Source organism: Anomaloglossus baeobatrachus, chromosome 9 (assembly GCF_048569485.1).
Source record: "Anomaloglossus baeobatrachus isolate aAnoBae1 chromosome 9, aAnoBae1.hap1, whole genome shotgun sequence".
NCBI classification, from domain to species: domain Eukaryota; kingdom Metazoa; phylum Chordata; class Amphibia; order Anura; family Aromobatidae; genus Anomaloglossus; species Anomaloglossus baeobatrachus.
Genome location: NC_134361.1, coordinates 200,613,106 through 200,630,799, shown reverse-complemented (window position 1 = coordinate 200,630,799; position 17,694 = coordinate 200,613,106). Strand labels below are relative to the sequence as shown.

General features: G+C 52.5%; 2 protein-coding genes across 2 annotated transcripts; one reads left to right on the top strand and one right to left on the bottom strand.

Moving 5' to 3' along the window:
- Positions 1-508: 508 nt before the first annotated feature.
- Positions 509-5,339, top strand: LOC142250672 (EKC/KEOPS complex subunit LAGE3-like). The gene is made up of 3 exons (XM_075322861.1): positions 509-606; positions 4,005-4,101; positions 4,742-5,339. The coding sequence occupies exons 1-3, from the start codon at positions 552-554 to the stop codon at positions 4,860-4,862; spliced, it is 273 nt and encodes a 90-aa protein (XP_075178976.1). The 5' UTR covers positions 509-551; the 3' UTR covers positions 4,863-5,339.
- Positions 5,340-6,539: 1,200 nt separating this feature from the next.
- On the bottom strand, positions 6,540-13,989 carry WDR45 (WD repeat domain 45). Its single transcript, XM_075324245.1, has 10 exons — positions 13,797-13,989; positions 13,075-13,149; positions 12,398-12,502; positions 12,233-12,329; positions 10,597-10,691; positions 9,209-9,288; positions 8,925-9,133; positions 8,669-8,770; positions 6,888-7,033; positions 6,540-6,817 (listed from the first exon to the last, which is right to left on the bottom strand). Exons 1-10 carry the CDS (start codon positions 13,843-13,845, stop codon positions 6,708-6,710), a joined length of 1,068 nt encoding a protein of 355 aa, XP_075180360.1. The 5' UTR covers positions 13,846-13,989; the 3' UTR covers positions 6,540-6,707.
- Positions 13,990-17,694: the final 3,705 nt, after the last annotated feature.

Below are 17,694 nucleotides of genomic sequence, written 5' to 3'. Positions count from 1 at the left end.
GACAACGACGTCGCTGTTACGTCACCATTTGCTAGAGGGCGGCAGAGTAGTTATACCAACGATCAGTCCTCCACTGAGTAGACGCAGGAGTCGCTCTGTACTGCTCGCTCCTTCTCTCTACTGCACATAGAGCTGCCAGCAAGTAAGATGGCGGCGGGCGCGCTGCAGTTGTATCCTTCTACATGTTGGGGCGACAGAGGGGTGATATTACAAGGGTGGGGGAGCGGGGTCTGCCTGTGGGGACTTATATGGTGACCCTTATATGCAGGGTGGGGGAGGGGCGTTTGTTTGGTTACAAAAATGTGTTTAAAAAAGGGAGAAGCTGATTGGCTGTCGACTGCACCTATCAGGTGGCTGCTTTCATTTTGCCTAGAATCCATGAGAAAAGGGAGGGAATTTGGTTGCCATAGTAACTGCTCCTTTTTTTATTTTTTGATACATGACCAGATTTTGGAGCAGTACATGGCACCTGCCAGGCTTAAAGGGTTATTCCACAACATTGTGGCCTCCAGCTGTGTTAGAACTACAACTCCCAGCATGCTGGACCAACAATGACTTTCTGTGCACCGTCCAATCAAACGGCTGCTTCTTCCACCCAGATAGAAGGTGAAGGCTGCAGCCGATCAGCGGACACTGACTGCTGAGAGCAATGTGATGCCTTGTAGTGAGTGCACAGAAGGGATTTCTTTGTGTGGTTGTTTTCCATTAGGGGGAGTCTCCAGGAGCAGCGCCATTCTTGTCTATTGGCTTTATCTGGTGTTGCACTTTATGATGTGGCCTGGTTTAGGTTTGGGCAGTGTTGGTGAAATACAGGATTGCTTGTCTCTATTGATGAGTGGGCACTACCATGCTCAGGTGCTCAGTACTCGTAACTAGTGATGAGTGGGCACTACCATGCTCAGGTCCTCAGTACTGGTAACTAGTGATGAGCGGGCACTACCATGCTCAGGTGCTCAGTACTCGTAACTAGTGATGAGCGGGCACTACCATGCTCGGGTGCTCTGTACTCGTAACTAGTGATGAGCGGGCACTACCATGCTCGGGTGCTCAGTACTTGTAACTAGTGATGAGCGGGCACTACCATGCTCGGGTGCTCAGTACTGGTAACTAGTGATGAGCGGGCACTACCATGCTCGGGTGCTCAGTACTCGTAACTAGTGATGAGCGGGCACTACCATGCTCGGGTGCTCTGTACTCGTAACTAGTGATGAGCGGGCACTACCATGCTCGGGTGCTCAGTACTTGTAACTAGTGATGAGCGGGCACTACCATGCTCGGGTGTTCAGTACTGGTAACTAGTGATGAGTGGGCACTACCATGCTCGGGTGCTCAGTACTGGTAACTAGTGATGAGCGGGCACTACCATGCTCGGGTGCTCAGTACTTGTAACTAGTGATGAGCGGGCACTACCATGCTCGGGTGCTCAGTACTCGTAACTAGTGATGAGCGGGCACTACCATGCTCGGGTGCTCAGTACTAGTAACTAGTGATAAGTGGGCACTACCATGCTCGGGTGCTCGGTACTGGTAACTAGTGATGAGCGGGCACTACCATGCTCGGGTGCTCAGTACTCATAACTAGTGATGAGCGGGCACTACCATGCTCGGGTGCTCAGTACTTGTAACTAGTGATGAGTGGGCACTACCATGCTCAGGTGCTCAGTACTGGTAACTAGTAATGAGCGGGCACTACTATGCTCAGAGTGCTCAGTACTCGTAACTAGTGATGAGCGGGCACTACCATGCTCGGGTGCTCTGTACTCGTAACTAGTGATGAGTGGGCACTACCATGCTCGGGTGCTCTGTACTCGTAACTAGTGATGAGCGGGCACTACCATGCTCAGGTGCTCAGTACTGGTCACTAGTGATGAGCGGGCACTACCATGCTCTGGTGCTCAGTACTGGTAACTAGTGATGAGCGGGCACTACCATGCTCGGGTGCTCAGTACTCGTAACTAGTGATGAGCGGGCACTACCATGCTCAGGTGCTCTGTACTCGTAACTAGTGATGAGTGAGCACTACCATGCTCAGGTGCTCAGTACTGGTAACTAGTGATGAGCGGGCACTACCATGCTCAGGTGCTCAGTACTGGTAACTAGTGATGAGCGGGCACTACCATGCTCAGGTGCTCAGTACTGGTAACTAGTGATGAGCGGGCACTACCATGCTCAGGTGCTCTGTACTCGTAACTAGTGATGAGTGAGCACTACCATGCTCAGGTGCTCAGTACTGGTAACTAGTGATGAGCGGGCACTACCATGCTCAGGTGCTCTGTACTCGTAACTAGTGATGAGTGAGCACTACCATGCTCGGGTGCTCAGTACTGGTAACTAGTGATGAGTGAGCACTACCATGCTCGGGTGCTCAGTACTGGTAACTAGTGATGAGCGGGCACTACCATGCTCGGGTGCTCAGTACTCGTAACTAGTGATAAGCGGGCACTACCATGCTCAGGTGCTCAGTACTCGTAACTAGTGATGAGCGGGCACTACCATGCTCAGGTGCTCAGTACTTGTAACTAGTGATGAGTGAGCACTACCATGCTCAGGTGCTCAGTACTCGTAACTAGTGATGAGCGGGTACTACCATGCTCGGGTGCTCAGTACTGGTAACTAGTGATGAGCGGGCACTACCATGCTCGGGTGCTTAGTACTCGTAACTAGTGATGAGCGGGTACTACCATGCTCGGGTGCTTAGTACTCGTAACTAGTGATGAGCGGGCACTACCATGCTCAGGTGCTCAGTACTCGTAACTAGTGATGAGCGGGTACTACCATGCTCGGGTGCTTAGTACTCGTAACTAGTGATGAGTGAGCACTACCATGCTCAGGTCTCGTAACTAGTGATGAGTGGGCACTACCATGCTCAGGTGCTCTGTACTCGTAACTAGTGATGAGCGGGCACTACCATGCTCAGGTGCTTGGTACTCGTAATCAGCAGAGAATAATGAAGGTCAATGGGGAACTTGAGTGTTTTTCCGGGAAATCTTCCCATTGAATTCCATTATACTCTGTACATGAGTCGTTCCCATCCAAGCATCTGACAGCTTGTTCTGAGTACTGAGCACCCGAGCATGGTAGTGCCCGCTCATCACTAGTTACGAGTACAGAGCACCTGAGCATGGTAGTGCCCACTCATCACTAGTTACCAGTACTGAGCACCAGAGCATGGTAGTGCCCACTCATCACTAGTTACCAGTACTGAGCACCAGAGCATGGTAGTGCCCGCTCATCACTAGTTACCAGTACTGAGCACCAGAGCATGGTAGTGCCCGCTCATCACTAGTTACCAGTACTGAGCACCAGAGCATGGTAGTGCCCACTCATCACTAGTTACCAGTACTGAGCACCTGAGCATGGTAGTGCCCGCTCATCACTAGTTACCAGTACTGAGCACCCGAGCATGGTAGTGCCCGCTCATCACTAGTTACCAGTACTGAGCACCAGAGCATGGTAGTGCCCGCTCATCACTAGTTACCAGTACTGAGCACCAGAGCATGGTAGTGCCCGCTCATCATTAGTTACCAGTACTGAGCACCAGAGCATGGTAGTGCCCACTCATCACTAGTTACCAGTACTGAGCACCCGAGCATGGTAGTGCCCGCTCATCACTAGTTACCAGTACTGAGCACCCGAGCATGGTAGTGCCCACTCATCACTAGTTACGAGTACTGAGCACCAGAGCATGGTAGTGCCCACTCATCACTAGTTACCAGTACTGAGCACCAGAGCATGGTAGTGCCCGCTCATCACTAGTTACGAGTACCGAGCACCCGAGCATGGTAGTGCCCACTCATCACTAGTTACCAGTACTGAGCACCCGAGCATGGTAGTGCCCACTCATCACTAGTTACCAGTACTGAGCACCTGAGCGCATGGTAGTGCCCACTCATCACTAGTTACGAGTACTGAACACCCGATCATGGTAGTGCCCGCTCATCACTATTCCTCTATTTCCTTAACCGCACTACAGCCGGCTTCGTGTGCCTTTTCCTTGCTCCACAGAAGCCCAAATCGCCCATGACACCTTGAGCCCGGATGCAGAACCAAGAAAAGGAGGAGTGAGCAAGACCCTGAGCGTCACAGACAATGTCCTCCATGTGTAAGTGTGACCCAGACGTTAGCGTTCTGCTGCCATCAGCCGAGACCCCACATCTCACCATTAGGCCACGTGCACATGTTGAGTATTTGGTCAGGTTTTTTTACCTCAGTATTTGTAGCCAAAACCAGGAGTGCAGCACCCGGATTGTGCAACTCAAATACCACAGTCTGTTGTTGACAGCGATATTTAAAGGGTTAAGCTGCAGAGATCGGCGCTGGCTCTGATCGCTGCTTTTGGAGGACAGTCGCCTTGTAATACCCTTCACCACAGTTGATTTTCTTTTTGGCTGCCTTGACAAAGTGAAGTTGGACCATTCTGACTCTTGTTACAGGGGGTCCGCAGAAGCTCGATGTGATGTTACTGTGTGACCAAAGCGACAAAGCCGAGATGTGATAATGCAGTCCTGCATCCCGGGAGCAAAGAGTTAATTACAGCAGCCAGAACAGCGCCAGTCTTCTGACTATGGCCGTGTCTGGTACTGCAGCTTGATCCCATTGAGCTACAGGGCTAGATGCAGCCACATAGAGATGGCACCAGAGGCCGTATTGGGCACAGTACCGCGCTGCCTCTCACATTCTGGCTACTGGGATATAGACCTGTTACGGTTACAGACTGACCACTCCTGTTTTTATTCCTACAGACACTGGAAAGCAGATGAAGCTCGAATCCTCCGAGTGTCCGTCAGCTCTTTCCTGGAACATCTCTCTCTCGTGGTGCAGACAATGGACCAATTTGGACCGGCGCAGCCAGACTCCTCCTGACCTGCACAGCCCAATGCCTCCTCCTGACTACCACAGCCCAATGCCTCCTCCTGATTACCACAGCCCAAGTCCTCCTGAGTGGCACAGCCAGACTCCTCCACCTGTCCAGCGCCGCCCGATTCCTCCTACTGACTAGCACAGCCCAACACCTCCTGACCTGCACAGCCCAAGTCCTCCTGAGTGGCACAGCCAGACTCCTGCACCTGTCCAGCGCAGCCAGATTCCTCCTACTGACTAGCCCAGCCCAACACCTCCTGACCTGCACAGCCTGATTCCTCCTCTTGACTAGCACAGCCCAACTCCTCCTGACCTGCACAGCCTGACTCCTCCTGATCCTCTGCAGACTTGATATCCTGAAAAGACTTTACATTTTGCAGGTCACTCCTCCAAACTAGACCGGGACCATGAATACTAATTGTATTATACACCTGAGCAATATTTTATATCAAATAAATGTCTTACAGACAGTAGATTGCACTCGGCGTTAAACTCTGTACTTGGTATGTTATACATTAAGATTACAATACTATATGGGAGCACTCAAGACAAAACTGATGCACGGTATACGGTCTTAAGACACTGGGATTTAAAAAGAGTTCCTTCATCAGGTTCTGCACAAATTTTTGCCACATTTTAAAGGAGATCCCTAAAACTGATATGGACGTTTTCCAGAGTTCTGGCCTAGAGTAGTAAGTGACAGGACAGCTGCCTAGGCCAGGAAGATGGGAGTAGTCCCCTATGAGCACTGAACTCCCCACTATCTGCCATGCCTTCTGATTGGTAGGCCTCTCTCTATGGCATGATGTTATCGGGCCTACATATCAGAAGAAGGGCTGAGGATACCGGCAGTTTCTCAGCACTTTGCTCCAGTGGTCAAGGCAAGACATTTCCCAAGACTCAGCACTGCATCTGTCTTACAGCACACACTCCACATACACAGCACCATCCTGAGACTACTATACAGTCTCAAGACAGATAAATCACTGTTCACACTTTCTTTAGTATGTGCTAGCCTGATACTCTCCTGCTGTCAGTAATATTACTGGTGCTGACACTACAGGGGTGCAATGGGCCATAGAATGTAATCTGCATTATCACTCTGGACCACCAAACACCATCTCCTCCAATAAAAAAACCACTAGTGGATAAGATGACTTGTTCTATATGGAGCTTGTAATGTGCTTTCCCTTCTTCCGTGTGCACATCCGTGGTCACTCACATCTTGCACCTACCTACACAGCACCATCCACCTACACAGCACCATCCACCTACACAGCACCATCCACCTACACAGCACCATCCACCTACACAGCACCAGCCTGAGACTACTATACAGTCTCAAGACAGATAAATCACTGTTCACACTTTCCTTAGTATGTGCTAGCCTGATACTCTCCTGCTGTCAGTAATATCACTGGTGCTAACACTACAGGGAAGCAATGGGCCATATAATGTAGTCTGGACCACCGAGCACCCTCTCCTCTAATATAAAACACTAGTGGATAAGATGGCTTTTTCTGTGTGGAGCTTGTAATGTGCGTTTCCTTCTTCCGTGTGCACATCCCCGTTCACTCACATCTTGCAGAAGATCCAATCAGAACGGAGCTGAACACCCCTTTAACGCTGTAGTAGCAGTGACTGGTGAGTGTAATGTTAGAAGAAAACAAGACCCCTCCATTCTTTAATTCTACTTACATTTACTACATCATCATATCTGTATCACTTATGTACAATAATACTGTATAAACGCAGCATTCGCCTCCCACGGACCCCATACCGCGGGGGCGGCCCGTCCGGGTATCCCCCTTAAGGCCTCCTTCTTCAGCATAGATTGACAATCAGAGGTTAAAAAATGTCATCATCGCAGATGTCCAAGTATACATCGAAGGCCTCGCGGTTACAGTTCCCTTCCGGAGTGAAGACGTATTTGTGAAACGTTCCATCCACACAGACGGCTGCGAGAGAAGACAGGTTAGATCTTGTCCTTACAGGGGGCACGGCTGGTAAAGGGGGTCTCAGACTCACCTATCACAGAGTTCACATTCTTCGAAGTGTTTTTGCCGAAGGCACAGATACAGGCGGACTCTGCCGGCACGGTGAAACTGGCCAGACTCCACTGGGAATCCACGTACTGACCGATCATGGGGCCGACTTTACCAACCCGTGCCAACCTGTCCCATAACGAGATTGCACCGTAAAGTTAAGTATTTGTATTCATTGCAGGTCAACAACATATACTGTAGAGCAGTACATCTGTCCACAGGTGAGCAACACAATCTTGAAAATTAAAAGGGTATAGAATGACTGTTCAAACCAAGCACAGGCGCCTGGTGCACCCTTGGTGTGGCCAGAGTGCACCTTACTAAATACGTCTTTTACCACTCTCTCCCTTTATGGAGCCAGAAAAGGGCAAATATAGAAAACAGGTAGGTGGGAAGGTGCACTTAAATATTTGGCCACACCAAGGGTGCACCGAGCAAATGCGGTTCATTTTGCTAGAAGGTACTGTCAGTGTTTTTGTCGTGTGTTTATATGTATGTTTGTGTCTGTAATGACGTACCGTATTTTTTGGATTATAAGATGCACTTTTCCTCAAAATTTGGGAGAAAAATGAGGGATGAGTCTTATAATCCGAATATAGCTTACTGGGAGGTGGAGAGGGGTCACAGGAGATGCTGCGGGCAGTGCGCTGTGCTGTGGGATTACTGCGGGCAGAGCGCTGTGCTGCGGGCAGTGCACTGTGGGCTTACTGCGGGCAGTGCGCTGTGCTGCGGGCTTACTGCGGGCAGTGCGCTGTGCTGCGGGCTTACTGCGGGCAGTGCGCTGTGCTGCGGGCTTACTGCGGGCTGTGCTGCGGGCTTACTGCGGGCAGTGCGCTGTGCTGCGGGCTTACTGCGGGCAGTGCGCTGTGCTGAGGGCTTACTGCGGGCAGTGCTGAGGGCTTACTGCGGGCAGTGCTGAGGGCTTACTGCGGGCAGTGCGCTGTGCTGAGGGCTTACTGCGGGCAGTGCGCTATGCTGAGGGCTTACTGCGGGCAGTGCGCTGTGCTGAGGGCTTACTGCGGGCAGTGCTGAGGGCTTACTGCGGGCAGTGCTGAGGGCTTACTGCGGGTAGTGCGCTGTGCTGAGGACTTACTGCGGGCAGTGCGCTATGCTGAGGGCTTACTGCGGGCAGTGCGCTGTGCTGAGGGCTTACTGCGGGCGGTGCGCTGTGGGCTTACTGCGGGCGGTGCGTTGTGCTGCGGGCGGTGATGTAAAGGCCATCCTGAAAAGGTCGGCGGTGATTACTTAAAATAATGGCGCCCGGAGTCGGTGCATGCGTAGATGCAGCTGTTGGCTCAGGATCTCATCCGCGCACACGCCATTGACATTCCTGCAGCAGACATAAGGAAAATGGCCCCCGGGGGTGGCGTGTGTGCAGATGAGATCTCTGCTTGTCTCAGACTCTGGGCGCCATTACTTTGAAGCCCGCACCGCCGTCAGTTTCTGGATGCTCCTCCTGCCTCAAATGTCTGCAGCGAGCATTTGGGCCACCCGCTGCACCACCCGCAGCATCGCCCTGCTCCATCACCACTGCTGCCTCCTGTGACCCCGCTCCACCACCGGATTATAAAACAGAACCCATATATTTTTTTTCCCTTCCCTTTTTGTTTCTCTAAATTTGGGGTGCGTCTTATAAAAGAAAAAGTACGGTATATGTATGACTATGCAAATAGTCTGCGATGTCTAATAATCCACAACTTGTCCTGAGCATTCTGGATTATTGGATTATTACAGTATAAATGTCAATATAAGCCCGATACGTACGCGGAGCGACGGTTCAGCTTCGTGTCCTTCAGAGCAAAGATGTGCACTGTTCCCTTATCGCTGGAGCTGCACAGAAAGGAGCTGTCGTGGCTGAAGTTAATACTGCGGAGAAAGGACATAGTGTTATAGGGCGGCGATACAGGACTTGTATATAGGATATGACAAGTAATAGATATTTTTAGGCTGAGTGTATAGGAGAGTTGTAGGATTTCTCGCTCATTACTGCACCGTCTGCCGTAGGACGGACCACACGTACCAGTAGAGAGTGGCCGGGTCGGTGCCGCGCCGGAGCTCCACTAGTTGCTCCCTGGTCTGGGTGTCGAAGAGCCGGATTAATGTGCCTTTCCGGGAGGCTGAAGCCACCAGGGTCCCCTGCTGATTGACCGCTATGCAGCCCAGCTCACTCTGATGGGCGTTTATGGTGAACGGGGCGGAGGAGCTGCTGGGTTTGGCATTACACAGGTCCTGGAAGCAGAGGAAGAGCGCTGGATACGGGACACACAGCTGCTGACAGATCTATATACCTAGACGTGGACTCACCACCAGCTGTAAGCTGCCACACTTGTGTCCGGGGAAGATCAACAACTGCTTCTCCATACTGGGGCAGAGATCGCACAGGCCTGCAGGAGGGGAATCCAAGCAATAGAAAGTCCCAAAAAAGTGACTACAACACAGCAAGGGAGCTATGTGTGGTGCAAAGGCGCTCGGCGGGCTGCCCTAGTGGACAAAGGAGTTCAGTGTGCTGCCCTAGGGGGACAGAGGCGCTCGGCGGGCCGCCCCAGGGGGACAGAGGCGCTCGGCGGGCCGCCCCAAGGGGACAGAGGCGCTCGGCGGGCCGCCCCAGGGGGACAGAGGCGCTCGGCGGGCCGCCCCAGGGGGACAGAGGCGCTCGGCGGGCCGCCCCAGGGGGACAGAGGCGCTCGGCGGCCGCCCCAAGGGGACAGAGGCGCTCGGCGGGCCGCCCCAGGGGGGCAGAGGCGCTCGGCGGGCCGCCCCAGGGGGGCAGAGGCGCTCGGCGGGCCGCCCCAGGGGGGCAGAGGCGCTCGGCGGGCCGCCCCAGGGGGGCAGAGGCGCTCGGCGGGCCCGTCATCCAGGACAGAGGCGCTCGGCCGCCCCAATCCAGGACAGACGCGCTCAGTGTGCCGCTAAATATTGCCTCTGTACAGGAACTTATAGAAAAAAAATATATAAAATGATTTTAGGTGTGAATTCCTTCATAATGTGGCATCTGATGAAAACTGGTGGTCTGACTGAGCAGGGGAGACCACCGAGGAGTGAAAAAGTAGGAGGGCACCATAACGCGCTAGAAACAGCAGTGTTTTTAAAGGAAATCTGTTACCAGGGTTTTGCCCCCCCATCTGAGTGCAGAATGCTGTAGGGGCATAGACCCTAATTCTACTGATATGTCACTTACTGGGCTGCTTGCTGCAGTTTGGATAAAATCCCTGCTTTATCTCTGAATGCTGAGCCTTGTATAACCCCGCCCACTCCACTGATTGGCAGCTTTCTGTATACATTGTCGATAGGCAGAAAGCTGCCAGTCAGTGCTGGGGGTGGGGTTATACAGAGCTCATGAATATGGAGAATTACTAGTCCTTTAGTGATTATCTAATGCTGATAAAACAGTGATTTTATCAAAACTGCAGCAAGCAGCCTAGTAAGTTACACATTGCTGGAAGCAGGAGCATCATACTTCTCTCAGCTTAGGAGGCAAAACCTGCTGACCGATTTAGTTGAAAAATCTATAAAATTCAATGGACAACCCCTTTAACTGTGTTAAGTGTGTTACCTTTAAGGGGTTATCCCATAAGCTGAATATCCTCTAGAGGACAGCTTTCAGTTTCCATACTACTGTCACACAACCCAGACCTAGAATAGATATATTAGCAGCAAGTTGCAGGGTCGTGGTCTTTGGAAGCCCCCTTTACCTTTAGGGTTGTCTCTTGTGTCAAACTCAAAGAGTTTAGTTGGGTTGTCCGGGAAGGAGTAGACGTAAATTCGGTTTTTCACAACGATGACAATCCTGTAGGATTGAATGATGTTAGTTCAGATCCAAGTCCACAAATGTGAAGAAATTCAACAATAAATCGACCTAAGGGTCCAAGTGTAGAGGTGGACAAGTCAGCAAGAGGAATAGGAGCTGATCTGCAGTACCCACGAGCAGCCACTGAGCAGTGTACGGCGCTGTGACCCCAAACATTATTCAGCTCCGGCTGCTGACTGATGGGAGAAACGGATGATTTTTTTGGGGGTGATAGGGGGAAGGGTAATGAAGTGTGGTGACCCAGAGCCCCCTCCATACACTATATACACTACAAGTTGTACACTTTCGTCATCTCCCCTTATGCCAAACTCAAATATCCAGAAAATACTGTTCAAGTGCAAAGCATGAAATCCAGACCGGCTGTGGGTCTCTCAACGCAAACACAACAGTCATATATAAGCCTTTTAGGCTGAGTTTAGGTCAGGAGACCTGTGAGGAGACCCTTGACATTGTGGTTTGTCAGGAGATCTGTGGCCTGTAAGGAGACCCTTGATATTGTGGTTTGTCAGGAGACCCTGTAGCCTGTGCGGACACCCTTAACATTGTGGTTTGTCAGGAGACCCTGTAGACTGAGGAGAACCTGCGCGGCCTGTGAGGACAACCTTGACATTGTGGTTTGTCAGGAGACCCTCTGGCCTGTAAGGAGACCCTTGACACTGTGGTTTGTTAGGAGACCCTGTAGCCTGTGAGGAGACACTGCGGCCTGTGAGAAGACCCTTGACATTGAGGTTTATCAGGAGACCCTGTTGCCTCCCTGAGGAGACCCTTGATATTGTGGTTTGTCAGGAGACCCTGTAGCCTGTGAGGACACCCTTGACATAGTGGTTTATCAGGAGACCCTGTAAACTGTGAGGAGAACCTGTGAGGAGACCCTTGACATTGTGGTTTGTCAGGAGACACTGTGGCCTGTAAGGAGACCCCTGACATTGTGGTTTGTCAGAAGACCCTGTAGCCTATGAAGGAGACATTGTGACCCATGAGAAGACCCTTGACATTGTGGTTTATCACGAGACACTGTGGCCTGTGAGGAGACCCTTGACATAGTGGTTGATCAGGAGACCCTGTTAACTGTGAGGAGAACCTGTGAGGAGACCCTTGACATTGTGGTTTATCAGGAGACACTGTGGCCTGTAAGGAGACCCCTGACCTTGTGGTTTGTCAGAAGACCCTGTAGCCTATGAAGGAGACATTGCGACCCATGAGAAGACCCTTGACATTGTGGTTTATCACGAGACACTGTGGCCTGTGAGGAGACCCTTGACATAGTGGTTTATCAGGAGACCCTGTAGACTGTGAGGAAAACTTGTGAGAAGACCCTTGACATTGTGGTTTATCAGGAGACACTGTGGCCTGTATGGAGACCCTTGATATTGTGGTTTGTCAGGAGACCCTGTGGCTTGTGAGGAGACCCTGTGGCCCATCTGTACTGTTTCACGGATGTCTGAATTTGGCAAGGATATGTCGCTACCACAATCCATATAGGGGTCAGTCACCTACAAGTTAGACATGCCCGGACTCACTTGTCGGCCCGCAGTCGTACGCTGAGCACGGGTTTAGTGAACGTGAACTCCAGCACCAGTTTGTCTTTTCCGTCCCGAGAGTCGTCCCAGATCAGCACTGACGAAGAGAAAGGAAACATAAGCGTGCGGCCCGAGCCAGGAACACTGGGTGTAAGGAGTAACTACCTGAGATATCGGAGAATTTGGGGTTACTCCCGCCGCCCACCAGTGCCAGCAGATTACATCTGTGCAGCATCTCCACCTGTCCGACGCTGCCCACCTGCTCCACGTCTGGAGGGAAGGAACAGAAAGACGGTCACTTACAAATTTTGTGATATTTTAGTCCCTTTTTTCCCTTTAAAGATAAAATAGAGTATATTTTTGAGTAACAATAAAGGCGTTGTCCGACCTTAGGGTACAAGTCTGCAGTCCCTTTATGTACCTGCAGACTTGTGAATCCTCACAGCTCGCAGCGCACTCACTGTCAGGATTGTCCAATGTCGCTGCTGGGTATGTGATGTGCATACATGTGGTCCTGTGCAGACTAGACGTGTGCGGCCTCATTCAATACAAGTGGATTGACGAGGCCGGATAAGACTAGTTGGAATGTGGCCGAAAACATGCAAATTGCTCCTGGAGAATCCTGACAGTGTGAGCACTGCACGCTGTGAAGATTCACAAGTCTGCAGTTATGTAATGCGCCTGCAGACAACCGCTTAAAGGGAAAAAAAAAAAGGCAAAATTTGGTGCAAAAACATCAAAGAATGGCACAAGACTGTATAGCAGAAAAGCAGCTTGGGCGGGAGAAGTCCCAAAATGCTGAATGGGGCCCATAGTGTTAACCCGTTAAACTCCAGTCTTACCCAGGTGTCCTTTCTCCATCAGAGGCTCAATGTTAAAGATTCTCACTCCCGTCTCCATCGCACAACAGAAGCAGCCTGATCCGTACAGGAAAGAGAGAAGGAATTAACAGACGACCTCTACATCTCAGTATCCTGGCTTCAAGTGATGATGTGACCGCTGCAGCCAATCATGTCAGAGACAAGCAGTAAACCAGAGAAATGATGGCAAGCTCCTGGCGGTCCATAGAGGAGACAGAAGAGGTATATGGTCACCTCTGTTTTGTGCCAAATAGAGGCGGCATCACTGGTCATGTGATCATTGGGTGGTCTCTACTTAGATGTCACCACAGGGGGCTCATTCTCCTGTGACCTGTGTTCCTATGGAAGCAAAAATTCAGCAGAAAACTCCATAATACAAAACAAATACATGTTTTCAAATGATCTAATCTCTCATGACATCTTAGGGAGCGACCATGTACTTTTAGATAATCCAGAACATCATTCGCTTAAAAAAAGGGGCACACTATTTTTAATAATCACCCATAAATCATCAACTGCCTCTCCTATATAAACCTGAGACCTATCCCTCCTATAATATGTCTTTACTTCGCACACAACTCCCATTAAGAGGGAGAAATAAATAACAACTGAAAGTTGTCAGTAGACGCCATCTTTAGAAGCTTCCTGGTGACCACCATGGGCAGTCAGTGACGTCACAGCTATAAAGCATTCACTGCACTCACTCTGGTCTTGGTTGAACCGCAGCCCATTGACGCCGCGCTGCTGGGACATGGCTGCCCCGGGACACCGGCTGTGGGGAGACGGAGGATATGAGGTGACAGCGCCCCGCACCGGCCGCCTCCTGCCTGTGTCTGCGGGGACTGACAGCCGCGGTGCTCTGGACACTGCGCTTCCTTGTTTACATGTTAGGACGTCGCCTCAGGGCGGAAGTGACGTCAGGAAGCGGGGACGGTTGGCGCCATCATTAGTGAGGGCAAACTTATCAAACGGAAGAGTCTATGACAGGTGGGGGGGAGATTGGCCACTACTTGATAACCTACATCCATACTAAGGAAGGAGCTCAGAAGGATTAATGGCACATTCCACGTCAGAGGAATGAGAGCTGAAGACATGGAGATTATGAGGGCATTCTAAACTCTTATGGAATGGTGGTCTGCCTGGTAGTGGTGTGGATGGCACTGGAGGCATATAGGGAATGGTGGTCTGCCTGGTAGTGGTGTGGGGGGCACTGGAGGCATACAGGGAATGGTGGTCTGCCTGGTAGTGGTGGGGGGGGGGCACAGTAGACATATAGGGAATGGTGGTCTGCCTGGTAGTGGTGTGGCGGGGCACTGGAGGCACATAGGGAATGGTGGTCTGCCTGGTAGTGGTGTGGGGGGCACTGGAGGCACATAGGGAATGGAGATCTGCCTGGTAGTGGTGTGGGGGGGCACTGGAGGCACATAGGTAATGGTGATCTGCCTGGTAGTGGTGGGGGGGGGGCACTGGAGGCACATAGGGAATGGTGGTCTGCCTGATAGTGGTGTGGGGGGGCACTAGAGGCATATAGGGAATGGAGATCTGCCTGGTAGTGGTGTGGGGGGCACTGGAGGCACATAGGTAATGGTGGTCTGCCTGGTAGTGGTGGTGGGGGGGGGGCACTGGAGACACACAGGGAATGGAGATCTGCCTGGTAGTGGTGTGGGGGGCACTGGAGGCACACAGGGAATGGTGGTCTGCCTGGTAGTGGTGTGGGGGGCACTGGAAGCACATAGGGAATGGTGGTCTGCCTGGTAGTGGTGTGGGGGCACTGGAGGCACATAGGGAATGGTGGTCTGCCTGGTAGTGGTGTGGGGGGCACTGGAGGCATAGAGAATGGTGGTCTGCCTGGTAGTGGTGTGGAGGGCTCTGGAGGCATACAGGGAATGGTGGTCTGCCTGGTAGTGGTGTGGGGGGCACTGGAGGCATATAGAGAATGATGGTCTGCCTGGTAGTGGTGTGGGGGGCACTGGAGGCATATAGGGAATGGTGGTCTGCCTGGTAGTGGTGTGGGGGGCACTGGAGGCATATAGGGAATGGTGGTCTGCCTGGTAGTGGTGTGGGGGGCACTGGAGGCACATAGGGAATGGTGGTCTGCCTGGTAGTGGTGTGGGGGGCACTGGAGGCATATAGGGAATGGTGGTCTGCCTGGTAGTGGTTTGGGGGGCACTGGAGGCATATAGAGAATGGTGGTCTGCCTGGTAGTGGTGTGGGGGGCACTGGAGACATATAGAGAATGGTGGTCTGCCTGGTAGTGGTGTGGGGGTCACTGGAGACATATAAGGAATGGTGGTCTGCCTGGTAGTGGTGTGAGGGGCCATGGAAGCACATAGGGAATGGTGGTCTGCCTGGAAGGGGTGTGGGGGGCACTGGAGGCACATAGGGAATGGTGTTCTCCCTGGTAGTGGTGTGGGGGGGCACTGGAGACATATAGGGAATGGTGGTCTGCCTGGTAGTGGTGTGGGGGGGCACTGGAGACATATAGGGAATGGTGGTCTGCCTGGTAGTGGTGTGGGGGGCACTGGAGGCACATAGGGAATGGTGATCTGCCTGGTAGTGGTGTGGGGGGCACTGGAGGCACATAGGGAATGGTGATCTGCCTGGTAGTGGTGTGGGGGGCACTGGAGGCACATAGGGAATGGTGGTCTGCCTGGTAGTGGTGTGGGGGGGCACTGGAGGCACATAGGGAATGGTGATCTGCCTGGTAGTGGTGTGGGGGGCACTGGAGGCACATAGAGAATGGTGGTCTGCTTGGTAGTGGTGTGGGGGGGCACTGGAGGCACATAGGGAATGGTGGTCTGCCTGGTAGTGGTGTGGGGGGCACTGAAGGCATATAGAGAATGGTGGTCTGACTGGTAGTGGTGTGGGGGGAACTGGAGACATATAGAGAATGGTGGTCTCCCTGGTAGTGGTGTGGGGGGCACTGGAGACATATAGAGAATGGTGGTCTGCCTGGTAGTGGTGTGGGGGGCGCTGGCGGCACATAGAGAATGGTGGTCTGCCTGGTAGTGGTGTGGGGGGCCCTGGAGGCATATAGAGAATGGTGGTCTGACTGGTAGTGGTGTGGGGGGCACTGGAGGCATATAGGGAATGGTGGTCTGCCTGGTAGTGGTGTGGGGGACACTGGAGACATATAGGGAATGGTGGTCTTCCTGGTAGTGGTGTGGGGGACAGTGGAGGCACATAGGGAATGGTGGTCTGCTTGGTAGTGGTGTGGGGGGCACTGGAGGCACATAGAGAATGGTGGTCTGCCTGGTAGTGGTGTGGGGGACACTGGAGACATATAGGGAATGGTGGTCTTCCTGGTAGTGGTGTGGGGGACACTGGAGACATATAGGGAATGGTGGTCTGCCTGGTAGTGGTGTGGGGGACACTGGAGACATATAGGGAATGGTGGTCTGCCTGGTAGTGGTGTGGGGGGCACTGGAGGCATATAGAGAATGGTGGTCTGACTGGTAGTGGTGTGGGGGGCACTGGAGGCATATAGAGAATGGTGGTCTGACTGGTAGTGGTGTGGGGGGCACTGGAGGCATATAGGGAATGGTGGTCTGCCTGGTAGTGGTGTGGGGGACACTGGAGACATATAGGGAATGGTGGTCTGCCTGGTAGTGGTGTGGGGGACAGTGGAGGCACATAGGGAATGGTGGTCTGCCTGGTAGTGGTGTGGGGGACACTGGAGACATATAGGGAATGGTGGTCTGCTTGGTAGTGGTGTGGGGGGCACTGGAGGCACATAGAGAATGGTGGTCTGCCTGGTAGTGGTGTGGGGGACACTGGAGACATATAGGGAATGGTGGTCTTCCTGGTAGTGGTGTGGGGGGCACTGGAGACATATAGAGAATGGTGGTCTGCTTGGTAGTGGTGTGGGGGGCACTGGAGGCACATAGAGAATGGTGGTCTGCCTGGTAGTGGTGTGGGGGACACTGGAGACATATAGGGAATGGTGGTCTGCCTGGTAGTGGTGTGGGGGGCACTGGAGGCATATAGAGAATGGTGGTCTCCCTGGTAGTGGTGTGGGGGGCACTGGAGACATATAGAGAATGGTGGTCTGACTGGTAGTGGTGTGGGGGGAACTGGAGACATATAGAGAATGGTGGTCTCCCTGGTAGTGGTGTGGGGGGCACTGGAGACATATAGAGAATGGTGGTCTGACTGGTAGTGGTGTGGGGGGAACTGGAGACATATAGAGAATGGTGGTCTGCCTGGTAGTGGTGTGGGGGGCGCTGGCGGCACATAGAGAAAGGTGGTTTGCCTGGTAGTGGTGTGGGGGGCACTGGAGGCATATAGAGAATGGTGGTCTGACTGGTAGTGGTGTGGGGGGCACTGGAGGCATATAGGGAATGGTGGTCTGCCTGGTAGTGGTGTGGGGGGCACTGGAGACATATAGAGAATGGTGGTCTGACTGGTAGTGGTGTGGGGGGAACTGGAGACATATAGAGAATGGTGGTCTGCCTGGTAGTGGTGTGGGGGGCGCTGGCGGCACATAGAGAAAGGTGGTTTGCCTGGTAGTGGTGTGGGGGGCACTGGAGGCATATAGAGAATGGTGGTCTGACTGGTAGTGGTGTGGGGGGCACTGGAGGCATATAGGGAATGGTGGTCTGC

Coding starts and splice junctions, on each gene's coding strand:
- LOC142250672 (XM_075322861.1), top strand. CDS start 552: ATGACTTTCTGTGCACCGTCCAATCAAACGGCTGCTTCTTCCACCCAG. Junction 607..4,004: donor TTCTTCCACCCAGATAGAAG/GTGAAGGCTGCA, acceptor CTTGCTCCACAG/AAGCCCAAATCGCCCATGAC. Junction 4,102..4,741: donor ACAGACAATGTCCTCCATGT/GTAAGTGTGACC, acceptor TTATTCCTACAG/ACACTGGAAAGCAGATGAAG.
- WDR45 (XM_075324245.1), bottom strand. CDS start 13,845: ATGTCCCAGCAGCGCGGCGTCAATGGGCTGCGGTTCAACCAAGACCAG. Junction 13,150..13,796: donor GCGGTTCAACCAAGACCAGA/GTGAGTGCAGTG, acceptor TGTACGGATCAG/GCTGCTTCTGTTGTGCGATG. Junction 9,289..10,596: donor CACAAGAGACAACCCTAAAG/GTAAAGGGGGCT, acceptor CCCCTCCTGCAG/GCCTGTGCGATCTCTGCCCC.